The sequence below is a fragment of the Liolophura sinensis genome, chromosome 6 (assembly GCF_032854445.1).
Source record: "Liolophura sinensis isolate JHLJ2023 chromosome 6, CUHK_Ljap_v2, whole genome shotgun sequence".
NCBI classification, from domain to species: Eukaryota; Metazoa; Mollusca; class Polyplacophora; order Chitonida; family Chitonidae; genus Liolophura; species Liolophura sinensis.
In genome coordinates this window covers 32,949,301-32,968,279 of record NC_088300.1, presented here as the reverse complement: position 1 = coordinate 32,968,279, position 18,979 = coordinate 32,949,301, and the positions used below count along the sequence as shown (strand labels likewise).

General features: G+C 38.9%; 1 protein-coding gene across 1 annotated transcript in view; it reads left to right on the top strand.

The window, feature by feature from the left end:
* LOC135467111 (cysteine-rich motor neuron 1 protein-like) overlaps positions 1 to 15,867 on the top strand; it is a 73,770-nt gene extending 57,903 nt beyond the window's left edge. Inside the window, 8 exon segments of the mRNA XM_064744871.1 lie at positions 3,477 to 3,731; positions 5,951 to 6,217; positions 6,757 to 6,911; positions 6,913 to 6,973; positions 7,492 to 7,707; positions 8,578 to 8,766; positions 9,150 to 9,245; positions 13,195 to 15,867. Of these exon segments, the coding sequence (XP_064600941.1) occupies positions 3,477 to 3,731; positions 5,951 to 6,217; positions 6,757 to 6,911; positions 6,913 to 6,973; positions 7,492 to 7,707; positions 8,578 to 8,766; positions 9,150 to 9,245; positions 13,195 to 13,643 (1,688 nt within the window). The 3' untranslated portion in view covers positions 13,644 to 15,867.
* Positions 15,868 to 18,979: the final 3,112 nt, after the last annotated feature.

The window sequence follows — 18,979 nt, the reverse complement described above, 5'->3', positions numbered from 1 at the left end:
AGGGGAAGGGAGGAAAAACAAACGACAATGTCAGTAGAGCAAGACCTCACAAATCTAACAGGGACAAGGCTGTCTTTTCTCTGCCGATATTAAGTTGAACTTGTGCCATTCTTATCGGGTTATATAAACATTTATCAGGGAGTGCAGACAAAAGGCCGAGTTTTCTCTAATGTAACGGGCATTTGTGATAGGTGTGTGGGTCAGGGTAGGTCTGGGCCGGTGTAGGAAGCTTCTGTCTCCCGCCATGACCCTTGACACAGCTCGGAGCTTCTGGAGCTTCTGACAACTCGCAAGCTTTTCTCTGACATTTCTTTGTGGTCAAAGAGCAGACTCACTAGGCCCCTGGGTATTTGTTCTGGCTTCCTCATAGCAAATTACCAAATGGAACTGAATAAGCAGTGGTGTTAAGGAGCCTGGACACAGTCCTTGGCTGTACCCAGATCAATTAGTGCTGGTAAGCACTGTTAAGTCATGCACAGTAAATATGTCCGTGTCTCTCCGCTGGTCCTCTTAGCATTATGCCGCAAACAAGTGTCAGATTGTCCGCGTGGACCTGGCGCTTTGTCAATAGGATTTGTGGGTATTCTGTTGGGCTAGATGCTATTGTAATGATAAATCACCCACATAGCCACTCCTCTCACAATGAAGACGTTCGTCTACACTGACCAACTACGTAGCCTTTTACTCTGTCCAAGAGAAGGAAGAGGATTGCAGGCCATTTTCTCTAAAAAAAAAGTTCTGGGTATTTATTGTCATAGAGAACTGAAGACATACACAGTTTGTACAAAACGTATTAAGGACCTTTGGCAGTGAATATTGTTGATTTCCCCACTCTCACTGCTTTTGGGATTTTGGTGAAGCGATCAACGATATTTGTGTGCTATATTTGAAGACCACTTGTCTTCAACAGATAAGGTGTGCTTATATGTATGTGATATGTGGGAAAGTTTGTCACTAACTGCCAAAGGTGAGTGCAGGCAGACAGCCACTCCCAGTTTCCTCCACCTGTAGAACTGATGGCCATTGTATAAGTGAAAATTTGGCGTTAAACAATAATCAGATCATTAAGTAAATCAATCAAAACATTTTAGCACCAGAGTACAGGATAAAGTCATCCAAGTTTTTCTGTACACATGAACCAATGAGTGACAAATACATTCCTCAGTATGTGTAACTGCTTAAATCACAAATCAGATGAAGTAATAAATGAAGAATAGGATTAACTTTGAAGTTGCCAGGGTATGCTCACAGGACTTAATATCTTGGTCGGTACATGTATACCGAGAGGGGCCCTCAGGAGTGAAGGACACAGCAGTCAAGTGTAACCAAACACCGGAAAATTGGTCAACTACTCGTGTTCATTACAGTAGATGATCGGGGAGGAATGGTCCCAAACCACAGGTTGTCAACTCAGCGAAAGGCCGATTGATTCGAAATGCCAGATCTGTTGTGCCAGGATATATAAGCAGAGTTTTTCATAAAGAAACACTACGCTACTGTGGGTTTATGAATAGATAGGCTAAGGGCGGAGTAAATTATAGCAGCACTGCTTTCTCTCTTTACTCCTTTGTGACGGTCTCTTTTTTTTTTTGGCAGTAGGTAATTTTCTTCCATCTTGAAGCACTTAAGCGGTAGTGTAATAATAGGGTGGAAAATTTGTTCAGCTAGGCCACCATTATGCCAAAAGTTTCTAAAGAGCCCTGATTTAATTGGCCGTTTAATTTTCACTTTTTTTTCGTCTACCGTTTGGGCTAACCTTTGAAAATATTGAAATTGCTTCTGACATTCCTGTCTTCTCCTGCCATGGTTGGACAGTGTCATGTCATGGAGATAAGAACCATGGGAGAATTCTTAAAGTTTCAAGTGGAAGATGCGCCATACAAATTAGTTTCATTCGTTGGATACCAAAGGGCCCGGAGAAGTTTAAAATTGATAATTAGAGGTAAAAAGAGAGCTTCTAAGCTACCCCTACGGGAAAATATGGTAAAAATGTTGATATTATTTACACCAGGTTACGGGTCTCAGTGGGTGGTCGAACATATCTCCTCCCACACACAACTTCCCCAAGGAATTACACATCAGTGAGTCTTTGTCATTGACATTTAGGCCTGTTATTACTTGGGTGTTGGGCCCCCATAGCCACAATGACCCAGAAACCTCTCAGCAGCGCAGTGGCTGTGAGTTCAAGTCCAGGTCATGCTGGCTTACCCTCAGGCGATATGTGGGAAGGTCTAGCAGCAACCTGTGGATGGTCGTGGGTTTTCCCATGGACTCTGACCGGTTTCCTCCCACTGTAATGCTGCCTGTCGTCATATAAATGAAATATTCATGAGAACGGCATAAAGCACCAATCAAATAAGTAAATACTAGTACTTGGGTATGAAGTCCAAGTATACATAGTAAATGGAGGAATTGTCTAACTTTCATAGTTCTACATAGTTTTGACCTGTTTAGTTACATTTATGCTTGTGTGTAGAAGATATATACATTTTCACTTTGATACCTTATATTAGATGTGACTAAAAAACATGCATAATTAAGGTTATACCCCTTTAAAAAATGATTTGCGTGTCTACTCTCTGTCCACTTTTTGTCTGAAAGAAATTAGGAATGCTTTTTTTGTTTCAGTATTTAATGACATTAGATACATTTGTATACCTATGGAATTAGCTTACATCTAGACAGTTTATCCAGACAGAACTGCCACGGCTTTGTCAGACAGATTTATTAAGAGTTATTCACTTAATTTATACGGCATTTGTGTAAGTGGGAAGGTCTGCCAACAACCTGCAGATGGTCGTGGGTTTCCCCTGGGCTCTGCCCGGTTTCCTCCCAAAATAATGCTGGCCGCCGTCATATAAGTGAAATATTCTTGAGTATGGCGTAAAACACCAATCAAATAAATAAATAAGTATACGACATTTGTTATAAACAATTAAATCTTTCTACTAGATAGCCATATGTTGTCATGTTTTCTTGTCTAGGGCCCAGTATGAATTTTCCCTTGTGAACAAGTGATCTTATTCTTTAACTCAGGATGATATTTTGGATTTCTCCAATAGCTGCAGAAAAATAATTAAATGCACTGCTATTTTAAGTTTATAAATACAATAATAAAGTCTTTGGAAATAGGTTCAAAACCTTACCATTCACATGTTTGTATATTTATTAAATTTACTTTGTAATTTACTTTACTGAACAACTGAATTAGGAAAGTATGCATTCACGTATCTGTCATTGGGCCAGTCAGTTCTTAGAACTTGCCTCAGCAGTTTTTTCATTTAATTAAGATATGTCTTAGAGGTATGTGTGTCCTTTTTTTTTTTTTTTTTTTTTTTTTTTTTTTTTTTTTTTTTGTACTTGACAACCAATGCTGTAAGATCACACATGTACATCTCACTGCATGCCATCATTCACCCCAGTAATAATAACGGAAATAATGTGTAACCAATGAGTGGCTGTTTTTGTTGCTGCAGAGAACTGTGACTTGGAGTGTAAATATGGCTATGTTGTGGAAGAGACAGGAGAAGAAGTGTGCGAGTGTACCAAACCCCCTCATCACTGCTCCCGTCTGGACTCCTGCAAGAAGTACTGTGTCTATGGCTTCAAGAAAGCTCGCTCAGGCTGCCTACGTTGTCGTTGTAACAAGTGTCCTCCCTTCAACTGCACCAAGCGATGTCTCCATGGTTACCTGACCAATGATCAAAGCTGCACCATATGCAAATGCAAAGGTAAGAACTCAGAAATATAGAAATACCAATTACCATTCCAAAGACTGTTGACAGGAATACATTTAATGGGAGTTAAATTGAAATCACTAGAAGTTCTGATAAATAGAATAGTGGCAGAAGAAATTCCTGAACTGTTCATAGTGGAGAGGACACACACCAATGACTGTGTGTTCTGTGTTCTACTAATGTGTATATTTTTGTGTGTCTCCAGAATGCATTGATTATGGTTTCCTTTTACTTCATACCTGTATATTTGCCTTATTTGTTTATTTTCCTGTGTTAAAAATATCTGGAATTACGGGTTTATGCAACAGGAAATTTAGAGTTTGATCAAAAGTCTTTGTGTCTAATCTGTTCACAAAATATGCGTTAATTAAGCCCCAATTTTTTTTTTTCTCGTTTTGACTAATTCAGTAATTTATGCAGATTTAATAGAAAGATTCTTTTGTTATTGTACATGAGAGCCTTTGATCTTCAATGTAAACAAATGAACTTGTAACAATCAGTCGAAATATATTTTGGAGTCTAAAACTGTACATACTGCATTCAATTTGAACTCAGACTTCAGATTCGCTCAGTCTGTCATGATCCAAAACATAAGTTCAACAAAAACTAAAAAGTTAAATAAAGAAATGTCTTTGATTTCTGAACCTATTCCTGAGCCTAAGTGCCTGTGTGCAATATGTTTGAGCATGTCACAAACATCAGTGGTTACCAAGACCTGTCCTTGAATTGAACTATCATATTCCGATTATGTGGCAGACGAGGTTAAATTAAAGTGGCCTTCTATTAAATCGTCTGAATCATATTTCAAAAGCTTTTTCTGCAGTACAAAATTGCCTGTTTCTGTTTGACTTTGCTGTATGCTTAGTACATGTACATGTAGCTGTTCACATTTGTTTAGTAGAAATATTACAAGTTCTTGGTCAGCATGTGCTGTGAATGAATGGCAGGGATATGGTATGCTAGCTGCCTGCTTTCTTTTTTTTTCTTTTTTTTTCGGAGAGTGTTCATTTCAGCACTTGAAGTGTCCAGCACATGTATACAGTCTGAGTTGGTGCCAGACAGAATGTGTACAATGGTTTGTTGATAGAATCAGAGAATCACAGTTAAAACCCCGGACAGGAATGTTAAGTGTCTGTGTGCCTAACACAGAGTATCCCTCCACTTAATCCTGAAACACTATTCTCCTGTGGAAACTAATCTCCTGTGCTTTTTGTTTGGAGCTTGGATTGGACGGACAACTTTATCTTCTCCAGCCACTAGAGAGTTTCAATAGGGGAGAGCATTCAGTCGGCAGTTATTGAGGACTTGTACTCTGATCTCTGTTTACCCTCTTGATTAGGTGCTATTATGGAGGGAAGATCAGTGAGGGCTTGTGTTGGTTTCTGTCTGGCTAAGCTCAGCAGGATTATGTTTGTGTGTGAAACTCAATCCAAACATCTGGCTATTGGGGGTGTAATGAGATACAATTTGTAGTGTCACCTCTTTGCATGGTTCTAAGACTGCTACCTGAGGGGCACCTGTCCAGTAAAAAAAAAACAAATGGGACCCTGCCCTGGTTGGATGGGGTGGGGAATCACTTCCATCAGAACTGACTAGCCTGATGGTTCCCTGATAGGTAAAATTGGGTATGTTTTACCATCTGGCAGAGTTTGTTTTGGGGAGGTTTTGGCATTTGCGGCCAGCAATCTTTAGCGATGCTTCAGGATAAAAACCATTATTTTTTTCTGCTGCGGCTGTGATAAGTGATAGGACTTGAGGCAGTGTTTTTCTTCGCAGTATCGCAGTATCTCTCTCATACTGCAGGCTATGCTCTCATTTCAGGAGAGCAGACCTGCGGACCAGTCAAGAGCTAAATAAACAGCTTAATTCTGGTCCAGTCAGTGGAGTAAGGTGGTGTGCGTGGGAGTGTGACTAGATACCTCACTCTCTCTTGACTCATTGTAACACCTTTAACACCCAGATATATCGTAACTAAACTATTGGATAATAAATAGGCTCTGTATGCTGGATTTTTTCTTAGTTATAATTAAGACACACCTTTAAAAATTTGTGATTTGATTAAAGCCACTTATTTAGTTAGATATTAGAAAAATGAGATATAGAGTTGAAGTTTTGGTAGATCAATTCCTATTGTGTGGTATAAATTGTTGTGCGACAGTCTACATATATTAATTGTTTGCTTCAAGTCATGTTCATTTTGGTCTCCTTGACAGAAGCGCCTTGGTTGGTGGGTAACCGCCAGGCTAATCGTGTGACCCCTCCCCCAGAGCCGACCACACCCTCCTTACACTTCACTGAAGAGGGCCGAACCTGCCTTTCCCCCATGGGAAGGCGACACGATGATGGGGAATCGTGGCACGACGGCTGTCGGCGATGTTACTGTCACAGTGGCAAGGAGATGTGCTCCCTTATTACCTGCCCTTCCCCCAGGTGTACGAGCCCTGTGTTCAGGGTGGGGGACTGCTGCCCAACTTGTCCAGGTAAATGCTGGGGTTTTGTTTTTGTGTAGGTTAACCTAAAACTGGTGGATAAATGTATTTGTGTTGATCTGCCATTTTCCACAGTTTGACACTTTTCAAGGTCAGATGATTCTTCATTCACATGCAGTATCACTTAAATGAGTGTTTATTTGGTTAAGCGCTCTGCCTGCCCTTGCTCATCCAAAACCTGCCTTTATTCCTATTATTAAAAGAAATAAAATGTCTTCAGGTATTTCATGACAAAGTCGAAGCCCCAGGATCAAACCTGGGTTGGGTCATGCTAAAGACTTCATAAATGGTACTTGTTGCTGCCTCGCATGGCACAGTACTGAGAGGTTAGACTTAGAAAACCGGACTGGTTGGCCAGGTGACAGTATACTGTGACTGGGTGGGGTGGGGTGTCATATGGTGTCGTTGGCATGTTAGTTCAGTGGCAGCAGCACTTTGGATCATGGACTCATGAGTCTTGTCAAGTACGATGTTAAACCCCAAACATACATACATAATGCTAATGAAATAATTTACTCTTCTCATGACAGACATCAGTGTTCCCGCCGTTCCAGGGACAGGAGAACAGGAGCGCTGTGTCGCTGTGAGTGGGAACCATTACGCAGAGGGGGAGACCTGGCATTTAGATGAGTGTACCCAGTGTATCTGTCATGACGGAGGTGTGATGTGTGAAACACAGACTTGTCCCCCCCTTACTCTGCAGGTTCCCTGTCAAACTCAAGGACAGGTGTTGTCCTGTCTGCCCAGGTAAGGCTGGAAAATTTTTTTTTATTATTGTCGCTAATCTTCTAAATCTTCAACCTGTTCGACCTTTTAAAGCACTTTTTCAGCGGAATTTATGCAATTAATATGTTGTTGATGTCAAAAATGATTTGTCCGTGTCACTAAAGATGACAGTTTCATAAAAGTCTGCAGATTATTTCTCTACACTCCATAGTTCTCTCAGCACAATGACCCAGTGAGCTTCTCACCAATTGCAATCGCTGTGAGTTCAAGTCGACCTCATGCTGATTTCCTCTGCAATCATATGACAAGGATGGTCGTGGGTTTCCCCTCCCATTGTTTTCTCCCATCATAATGTTGGCCGTCGTCTTATAAGTGAAATATTCTTGAATACGACGTGAAATACTAATCAAATAAATAAGTTCTTTTCAGATCCACATTTTCAAATCCATGGGCAGAGTCGTGTTTTCATGCATGTTTATGTGTAATGGAACTCTGAGAACTACACATACATGTGTACATGTATACTTTTGTCTTCGCAGGTGGGATTAACATTCCAACCGAGCTCACCCCTGGTCTGGGAAAATGTACCTCCCCATCAGGGACCGTTTATAGCCACGGGGACGTGTGGCAGCCGACTTTGTGTCAAGGCTGTGTGTGTAAGCGGGGTCAGGTCCACTGTTTCTCCCAGACCTGTCCCCCAGCAACCTGTGATAAACCTGTCCTTAAGAAGGGACAGTGCTGCCCCAGCTGTCTCGGTAAGACTCTTTGAATATATATATTCTCTTAAATTCATGTCAATATAAATAACAGACAACAGCATTGAGAGAAAAACCAGAGCAGTGACAAAACTGTGATGGTTGTCAAATGGTCACACTTAGCTAGTGAAGTGCAGCCTCTTGGCAATTTACCTCATTTAGGATTTTATTTTAACTGTTCATGAGGACCTCAGTGGCTCAGTGAGCTAAAGTGTTGGTCTTAATGATGATGCAGCTGCGTGATCTGCCTCTGATCAGGATATAACTGCTTGACTTGAATCCAGTTTACACGGTTTTGAGCCGCTGTGGCGTACATCAGGAGGTTTCCTAGCTAATTGGGGTGAGACGATGGTTTACTCTGGGTATTCAGATTCTATTTATTTAAATTATGTACCTAAATTGAGAGCTTTTAACAAATATAATCTTATTGTATTCCACTTCAACCGCCTAAGGCAATTTTTAAGATACATGTAGGTAATTTTCTGACATATTGCATGAGTCTGTTTATGGCTGAAAAATCTCATAGTCAGGGGCCATGCTGAAAACTACTATTGGCATGGAACAAAATAGATACATATTTGTAGCCAATAGTTTTGTAAAAGGAAAGATTTTCAGGTTTACTTCTGGTGAAATCTGTTCATGTGATGAAGTGAAGTGATATAGAATCTCGCCTGTACATGTATGCTGTGTGAAAAATATCCGCAAGTAATGTTCATGATGATGGGCTCCGATGCTGTCCGTAGTTTTTCAAGAACATGACCTGTACATTGGTGCCTATGCTGCAAATATACATCAGATTTATTTTTCACGCTCACTGAAAAGCTCTAAAACCCATGTGTTGAATAATTACACTGTGGTGTCCAATTTCAGAGGGTAAAGTTAATGCTCTGTGCACACACCATGGTGTCCAGTTCAGTGCCGGTGAGCAGTGGCAGGAGGACAACTGCACCATCTGTCAGTGTAAGGATGGGGAAGTGTCCTGCCAGAGTACCGTCTGTCCTGTCTTACACTGCACCGTACGTGTCAAACAACCCACAGAGTGCTGCCCTGTCTGCCTCAGTAAGTCACCATGTTTTAACTCCTTTTTCCAATCTGCAATTTGGATTAAATGCCAAGTGTCAAATTATAAACTTGTACAGGTACATTCAGTTACGGCACCAACGCTCTTATTTATAATGTAAGGAATGGAGTTAGAAGAATCAGGACTTTGAGTTTCAGTTACTTTCAATTATTCTTGAGTCCTATTTTAGAAAATAGAAATTATAGACAATTTTGATCATTGAGGTCATGATGGGTTTCTTCTGCATACATTTACATGTTCAAGATACTCAAATGTAACCCAGGTTTCTCGTAACACTGGGTTGTTTTCTTTCACTTTAACCCTTGTTTTAAAAATGGTTTGTCCCCTTGCACAATATTCATTGAAGATCCACATATTTCAGATAACACTACGTATACGTTCCCTGCAAGAGATGATGGTCTTGTCCCTCCACCAGCTAATCATCCACCGGATCAGCTGGATCCAGACAAGGACGAAGGTATGTGCAGTACAAAAACCATATATACCAAGTTGGTAGTCATAGTCAGTGCTTACTGATTTGATTGGTAATCAGTGCTTACTGATTTGATTTGCAGTCAGTGCCTACTGATTAGATTTCTTGTCGGTGCTGACGGATTTGAATGATAGTCGTACAGTGCTAACTGATTTGATTTGTTGTCAGTGCTTAGTGATTTGATTTGTAGTCAGTGCTTACTGATTAGATTCTTGTCAATGCTGACATATTTGAATGATAGTCATGCAGTGCTTACTTATTTGCTCCTTGTAACATTTCTTTTGCTTGGAGATGATAGTATACAGAGTAAGCTTACCAGCCATGCTGCTTTCAGTGGCGCGGTGCTAGCTCACCAAAAACATTCTTGGTGCAGGTGCCCAACATTCCACAGTTATTTGTTGATCCCATGTGAGACCTTAAAGGATGGACTATTGCTGTAGCATATGGCCAGGGTTTGTCTATCGCATGTGAGACCTTAAGGGATGGACTATTGTTGTAGCATATTGTCAGGGTTTGTCTATCCCATGAGAGACCTTAAGGGATGGACTATTGCTGTAGCACATTGTCAGGGTTTGTCTATCCCATGTGAGACCTTAAGGGATGGACTATTGCTGTAGCACATTATTGGGGTTTCAGGAGCGTTGTTTCAGTGTTCTCGAATCAGTCTACAGGCAGACTGAAGGCAAACTAGTGGCTGACTTGTGGGTTGATGCAGGGTTGTTTTGCATGGTTATATGTATTTTACCTGTTGATCCTTGCCCTTCTGCCTGTGTATAACAAGAATTGAATCGCAGGATATAAATTGACTTATATCTTAATACACACTGCAAGTTAATGGTCAGTTATCACAAGGAGTATTCTCGTCTTGGGATTTTAATTAGGAAGAAATGTGAAGGATGTACAGGTAAAGAAGGGATGTGGAATTTGTTGAAATTGTGTGCTATGCATGTAGAAGTAATTTAGACAGTTCTGACAAACATCTTCTTGGTTTCATGGTAATGTACTTTAGTAGTGATACAAAAAGTGTATGTGGGCAGTACAAACAACTGTTAGGGCTTATTTTGTATGCATGTGCTTTGGCTTTTTCAATTCTGTGTGTAGATGTGACTCAGGCTCACTGGTTTCACATTCGTTGAGATTGAGTTGCACGGAGAAACACCACAGCAGATAAAATGAAAATCACTTAAAACTGGTCCACATTTAATGTTTCCTGGTTCAGGTAACTTAAGAATTTGTTTGATTCTTAGGAATTCTTAAGTAAACACAAAGTAATACTGGTACTTCAACTATATTTCCAATTACTGGTATTTGAACTGTTGAACGTGTATTTGTGCAGAAATGTGTTTGTTATTTTTTTTTTTCATGTGAAGTAGCATTAACAAGATTACTGGGTTGACTCTGTACTATCCCTGTCAAGATTATTAACATGTTTTACCTTAATTAATTTTTTTCTACTGGGTTTACGTATTTAAGCGTCTGTCCTGTAAATGACATAAAGAAACTAGCAGGAAGTTTAACAGGGTTACATGTATCCGTGCCAACAGTGCTGAGAGGAAAAAACAGATTTAGAGCAAAGATGTATGTTGAGGTGAGCTTATGAAGATCTGGAATTTTTTTACGACCCCTCTGATTCAGGTTTGTTGGCAGAGCCCAGACAAAAATACCACAACGTTGAGTCACATGCATGCAAAGTTTTTTTTTTTTTTTTACTGATAATCATCATCAAGTAAATTACAAGTCTAGGTGCAGTACATCGAAAGTGTCCAGGAATTGAGCTTTCTGGTGATAATTACTTCTCAGTGAAAGCTGCTCTATGGAAAATGTCCAGTAGCACCTTGACAATCTCCCCTTCATGCACTGAAGAGTGAACATATGGTTGTGGTGTTGGTGCACTTATACCAGCACTGGAATTTGAGGTAGATATTGGTTATCTTAACATACACAGGATTTTATTAAAGACAAAAGCCAATAATAAATATTATTGTATTTGGACCTAAATTCAATTTTGTCCATGTCATTTGGACTTATTTGGAGATTTGTTTCTTAAGATGCTTACACATGTAAGAGGAGACCCTGCTGGAAAAAAAAACAAGTGTAATACAAGTAATATTTTATCACTTTTGTACCATTGCAAAATTCAGGTCAAGTGCAGTATATTGTTATGAAGACTGTTCTCCTTTGCACAGAAATGCATCTTTCAGTCATTGAAGTTTTGGTTAAAGCAACACCTATCCATTACTAAGCTTGACAAAGTGACTAGCAAAAATGTATGGACCAAAAGATATCTGTGTAAGAAAGGGAGAAAAAAAAACTGGAAAACATCCAGACACACATATTTCAAGAAGCTCTGGCTGGGGTATAACCATACATAAATGAGGTTTCCAGTATAAAAATAAACAAAGAAAAAAAAAGAGCTTCTGTGTTGTTCAGATACTTTACTAGTCTCATCAGAAGTGGTTTCTGTATATTTACGCACCTGCGTTTATGGTGATGATATTTTAACGATACTTTTAATAGGATAATTGTTTTCCATAAATCAGCAGCAGTAGTTTTCTTGTGTGCTTCGTCCCATAGATGGCACAGTTAGACGATCTTTGATGACTATGCCAGGTTGCCTTGGCAAGTGGCTTAACTCTTGTTACAGAAGCTAAGATTGTAATAAAGTGACAGCTTTTCAAAGTCTTTTAATAATCACTGAAAAGAACAGAAAATGGTTAATTCTCTTCCACTCTTGTTTTTGGTTATGGTTATTTGAAAAATCAACAGTAAGGTCGAAGTTTGGTTTGATATTTAAATGTCAGACCAATTTCTTGCTAAATAATTCTTGATGCACCCCTCATGCTATCTGTACCAACCAGATTTTGGTGTATCTTTGTCCCAGTTGAGTAAATTTGGGTTAGATTGTGTGTGAAGTAAGGTGCCAGTTGCCCTAGGCCAGTATATCACTCCCACTCCATGGTGGAATGTAGGATCACCCCCACATGTGTAAACATGAATGGGGTCGCAGAGTCTGATGTTGGGGTCACCCAAATTGTTAGTACACATGGTTCAGTTTGATACTTTTATGTTGTTTTAGCTGCACAAGACCCTGCTATGTTTTTGTGACCTGAATTCAGTTTATTTGTCAATGGCATGTGTTGTGTTATGGCCTTTTGAGCAAAATTTTAAAAAAGGTAATGAAACAAAAATGCTTTTTGTAGTGATATGGCCTTTGTCTGGCTGCCAATCAAACTTAGAGGACTTCTTGGAAGTTTATTTGTAGAATTATATTTCACCGGTTAAGTGTGAGCATTTACCAAATATCAAACTGGCGTTGCTGCACTGGTTTTACCTTCCATTTCTCTTTTATTTGCCAAACTCAGTTCTTAATGGAACTGTGGCTGTAGTCTTTCTTTCCTCTTCTGTTATCACTGCTCGCATTGAAGTTCTTGTATTTAGCGGAAGTGTTATGTTCGGGACTTTAGAAGACCTGTACATATTGTGAAGTTTCAGTGTTAAAGATAATTGTGGATTGGTCAATCTCATGCATGTCAAGAACACAGCAGTTGCCTTTATGTGTTGATATACCTTTGTTGTTAAAGTCAGCTTCTCGATTGAAGAAGACCCATCATGAACTGAATGACAGGGATTAATTACAGTATCGTGGAAAAACACAATTTTCGTGTCTGAAAACAAGCTGAAATTGGCAATATCTAAGACATTCCCTTTATAGGATTTTGTGTTGATTGCACTCAGGCATGTCAGGCCCCATGGTGAGTGAATGGCCCATGTTAAAAAAGGAGATTGAAAAAGAATCAACTGATCAAACAGTCAAACAACAAACACACCAACATACTTAGTCGCAGCCAAAAACGCTAAATTTTAAGGGTAACTATAGATGACTTGTACCTTAGATCTGCAGACATTGAACTAAACATGTACTTTTTCTGTCCAGGACCGATAGAGAAGAGTCCAGAGAAGAAGAACTACCTGGTGGCTACAGCTGTCCTCGCTATCATTGTCTTCATCTTCCTCTTCCTTATCGTTGTCTTAGTCTACGTTGTCATGCGACAACGACGCACAGGCACCTTCAAGACAAAGATGGATCACAACATGCTGACGGACATCAAGATCCGCCCCAAGTCCACCAACCTTGACCTGCAGGGGGCCATGCCCTTCCTCTTCGAGCCCTCCTTACATTCTAAATCTTTGAACTGTGGGAAAATGCCTTCAGAGATCACACCTTTGACATCTAACAAAGACATGATGGGAAAGCCAGGTGAGGAGCAGGAAAAATCACTGTTGCCCACAGAGGAAGACGATGTGATATGGAGTAAACTGGTGTGTGGGACAATGCCAGAGCTTCCCAACAAGCTGCTGTACGAAACCTATAATAATGCGTAACGCGTCCAGAGGACAGCTGCTGTCATTGGTCGCTGGTGTAATGGAGTCAAGCAGACCGGGACAAGCAGAGCTGGATGGTTTAGAATGTTAAGCCTAGCCATGGTGGCCTAGGACAGAAAGTGATCGACTGGACAGCCTACTCTTCATGGTTGAAGAACAGTTCATTCTCAAAATGTTCTTGTCATATTGATTGTATTATGTAAATGTCCAGTGTTGTGAATTAGATAACTGCAGGTGCTTCTCAAGTCTACCATGAACAGGTCATGATGGCTGCATAGAACCGACTTGCTTTCAGGTAGATGTTGAATTTGATGCTCCACCAGTAGTTGCTACCTTCGACACAAGAAGCATTTCTGAAAACCTGTACCAATACCATGCATGTATGTCACGCTATTGGCATTGAACAGTATTTTGCTAAATTGGCTAAGTTATCTAGCCGAGTACCGAAAGTATATGGCAGATGTGGACTCCTAGAGAGGTAGTTCTCTGTCAGCACTTCTTTGTCAAGACAAATCCACTGGACATTGGAGTACAGCAGATGTGTGCCTGTCAGGATGGCATGATTTTGAAAAGGACTGATGGAATTATGGAGAAGAAGCAATCTCTGTGTAGGTGACTGCCAGCATAGCCTAAGCTTGGAAATAGGGGCCACAGCCACTGTCTTTGGTTGTCGTGGATACAGGTCATTCCATTTCTGTGTGTAGGTGAACCAGACTTGTGACTTCAGCCCGTATTGCTAAGCTTCTTCATATGTGTTTTTGGACAGTTTTATCAATAGTATCTCCTACATACATTGTATAATATGAACTGTGTATAATACCTTTTTACTTACCATTTCTTTAATATATTAAAGGTGGCAGTGCTAAAATTGAATAAGTTCCTTTAGCGATATTAAATGTACTGTTTTTTTTTTTTGTTTTTTTTTTTACATTTCTGTTGGCATGTTTGTGAATTGTGTTGTGGTCGTTGATTAGATGAATTTATGTATACGTATGTATCTTCATATATTTCGTGGCCAACAGGCCAGGTGTGACATAAGCTCTACATGTAGTGCAGTTTTGAGGTCAATCAAATGGTTTTTCAAGTGATTCATTTCCAAACTACTTGATGATTCAGGGAGGGTTTGTGTAACAAACTGAAATTGATAGGTTAGCAAGTCTTGTTTATTAGGTATTTTATGGACATATATATATATAAATATACGTTAAAAAATGTAAGTATATATCACCATGTTATCATAAGGTTATGTCTACATGTAGCTGCATGTGGATGTTTGTCAGTCGTGCTGTACATACTCCCATATATGTGCATATCAGATCTGTTTTGTGATTGAAATGACACAGATGTTTGAAGAGATTGAAATTCAAAAACCGGAGTTTTGAAAAAAAATGTTCAACCCATGACACAGACAGTTAGTGTTGTTTCTATATTTGGCACATCTTGATTATTATTCTTCAGCAGTGATTATGCAGTTGACTTGTAAGCAGACTACATGAGAATCTGACAGTAAGTAATTTATAACTTAATATGGTTAAAATTTACTGTATTTCACCTTAAGCTTGGTGTGTAAAAATGCACTTTACGTGTAAAGACCATAAAATGATACTTTTGATACCAACACTAAAGTTCCTCTGAGTACAAATTAATCCGACATCACAGAAAACTCTTAAGTGGCCCCGTAGGGTCGATGAATAAATTAGAATTAAGCAAAGTGTGTAATTTGAAAAGTGCTAAACTTTAGGTGAAAATTTTACAGTAGGTTGATAGTAACAAAATAGCTATACAAGTGCTTAAATAGTTGTACAGGAGCCCATTCCATCTGTGCAGCCATTGGCTGAAAAGATTTCATGTAGCAGAGGCTCATGGTAATTGTATACTTTAACTGTCTCATACACAGATATTGTGGGGATGAATACATTTACCACTAGCAGGAGAAATGGTCCAGGTCGAACCCTTTAGAATTGACAGAAACAATTGAATTGATGATTTTTTTTTTCTCACAGAGTAGCAAAATGGAAGAACTGATAAAACCACAGCAAGGTTGTCACTAATGATTTAAACCTCCAAAAGTTTTATACTTTTATATTAATCCTGCAGATCATGCCATAAATTTGATAATACTCCAAAAAATCTGCATGCATTTTTGGTACTTGTATTAAAAGAAATTTAAACTCTTCGTAGACTCTTGGTATTGCGCAGAATCAGAGCCCCATAAGGTTAAAGTTCCATTTTCTGGCCTGTAAACTGTCTTATCACTGAAAAAGCACTTTCTGAACATTTCAAACATCCAGGTACTGTTGGCAGTTTTTTTTTGTAATGTTATTTTACAAAAAAAGGGCTGTCTGTTGAAAAATTCTTGTCTTCAAAATGAAGTTTCTTTTTTTCTTAAAACCGCCTTGAAACCTTTATTGTTGATGATATATTTGAAGTGCTAAGTTGATGGGATATATGCATTGTTTGCTGTGCAAATGGAAATCAAAGAGCCATGGTTGTTTCACCCAACTTGACAGGGTTGATTGTTGTTATGTTTTGTGTCCTGGTCGCACAAGGTTGATGTAATGTTTACTACTCCAAGAAAACGGGAATAGATGTATATTTTGGTACATGGTTTTTGCGAATAACTAGAGAAGTGTTTATTGCTGTTGAATCTGGTTGTTTGTTGTTGTTGTTGTTGTTGTAACCTTCATTCCGTATAAACATCTCTGGAATACAAAAACTTTAACCTAGAATTTATTGATGGAATTTTTTTTTAAATTTGGTGCTGTGTGGAAAAAAACAACAGCGATATGTGATTTAAGGTTGCTGAATAACCAGTCCGTGGTATTTTATCCTCAAATGTACATGTAGTTTGGTATCTTGTTGATTTTCAATCACCAAGTACCATCTTAAATATCATGGTCAAATTTCACAGCAAAAAGCTTAAGTATAAATCGATTTTAGCGGTGAACGACTCTGAACCATATTTTTACCTTCTAGAGAAGGCATATGTGTATTTTTGCATATTAGTAAAATTTATTTTTAGGAAAAAATTGGATTTGGATTATTGATGGTAGATTTTTAGAAAATGTCTGTTTTCGAGATTAATTATATATGAAGTCATACAGTTTTGGGTATAATGGCTACTGCAATGTGCGTTTAAGGAAGTGTGCTGGAAAAGAAAGATTGTTCAGTTTTAATCCATCTCAACATTTTAAAATTGCCTTATTTATCAGGATGTTAACAAAGTGGCCCCTTTAAAGGCTTGATAAAAAATTTCCTTCATTTCTTGCAATTTTTGATTGGGACAGCCTCTGGTTTTCAACTATTTCTATTAATATTGACCAAAGATTTCAAATCTTTTACAAGAATTTTCATTACTAGAAAATATTCAAGTGCTGGTTTCTGTTATTGCTTCTAATCAAGTAATCAAGAATTGTTTTCATTGAAGTGTGTTTTTTTTTTTTTTTTTTTGGTTTTTTTTAAACATCTTCTACAAGATGTTTACCTGAGAAGTGAATCTATCAAATTGGAAAGTTTGAATCATGTGTAATCTCACAAGTTACTCAACAACTGATACATTTGATTTCATTGGCTTTGCAGTTTTGGGGTTTTTTTTCAGTGTAATAGCTTAACTATGATTTGGGTCTATGTACGTGGGGCCATTTGAACAAAGCCACGATGGGAAATTTCTCCTTGTTTCCTCTTGCACATTTATTTGTCAGATTTTGTACATAGGTTTTACACTTTGGTTTACTTGTATTCGACTCAAACCAAATTTGGTTCTTTGTAATGATAATTTGTAAACAGCCAATAAGTACTTATTATGTGAACAATTTCATCGCGAATGGTGTATAAATTTGTTGCCTGGGCTATATGTTACATGCAAACGGTTCTTTATTTTTATTTTACTCGTTCAAAGGCAAGATACTTTTGCTAAGCAAAGGTTATTGAAAGGATCACGCGCCAGCATGAATTCTGGAGTTCCAGTTGGTTAGATATTGCAGGAATCTTCTAGAACTTGCTGATCCTTTCGCACTTATGCCAACACAGTTTGTTTCTCCATGTTCAGGATACCACCATCGACTAAGTGGCTGGTGTTATGGAGCCTTAGCGATACTGATTGACTCTTGGTGATTTACGCTTTCTGGACCATGTGTTGCTTTCGTTATTTCACTGTCTCGCCTTGTCTAACAAGTGGTCTTCTTATATTTACATTACATTTTTGTGCTTTAAACAAGTCTATGTATTAAAGATCATAGCAGCACAATAAACTTCATCTTAAAGCAAAATTTGGGCATTGTTTTCACTGATCGTTTATTTTATATAGGTGGTTACCTTCATCGACCTTGGAGCGCACAGCCATGCACTACGATTTATTTATCTGATTGACGTTTTACCCTTTACTCAATGCATTACAAATGATGTGTGCATTTTGTTTTTAAATCTATAAATCAACTGTTCAGTAATTGTTAAATATCCAAGCCTGAAATGGGTTTATATTATCTTCTTCATGTGCGTTGTCAAATAATATCTACACATTGAATTTAAACCTATTCTTGGGTGCAATGCAAAACACCACTCAAATAAATAATTAAAACATAAACAGTTGTATTATCAGAAATAATTGGATGGGACCTGGAAATGCGGTGAACCTTGTCATCAGCATTCATATGATTAAAGTTTCCACAGTTTGCCAACAGTTAATCTGGTGACAAATACATGTGTAAAGAGGACAAGAGTTGTTTCTTCCTATCGGCTTCAAGAGAAGTAATGTCTCAAATTACAAGGAATGTTGTTACCTGTGATCTGTAAGATGGCGTGGAGTGTGATTGGAGTGTGGCAGTAAGTGTGGAGTCTGACAGTAAGAGTGGAGTGTGACAGTGTGAGATTGAGATAGCATGGAGTTTCACAGTAAGATTTGTGGTTAATTGGAGTGTGGCAGTAAGTGTGGAATGTGACCATGAGAGTGGAGTGTGACAGTGTGGGATTGTGACGTGTGGCGTGTCACAGTAAGAGTGGAGCATAATTGGAGTGTGGCAGTAAATTTGGAGTGTCACAGTAAGAGTGGAGTGTAATTGGAGTGTGACAGTAAGAGTAGAGTGTGACCATGTGGAGTGTCACAGTAAGCATGGAGTGTAATTGGAGTGTGGCAGTAAGGGTGAAGTGTGACCGTAGGAGTGGAGTGTGATAATAGGTGTGGAGTGTGAGATGTCACAGTAAGAGTGGAGTGTAACTGGAGTGTGGCAGTAAGTGTGGCGTGTGACCGTAAGAGTAGAGTGTAATAGTAAGGATGGAGTGTGACAGTAAGAGTGGAGTGTGATTGTGTGGTGTGTGACAGTAAGTGTGGAGTGTGATGG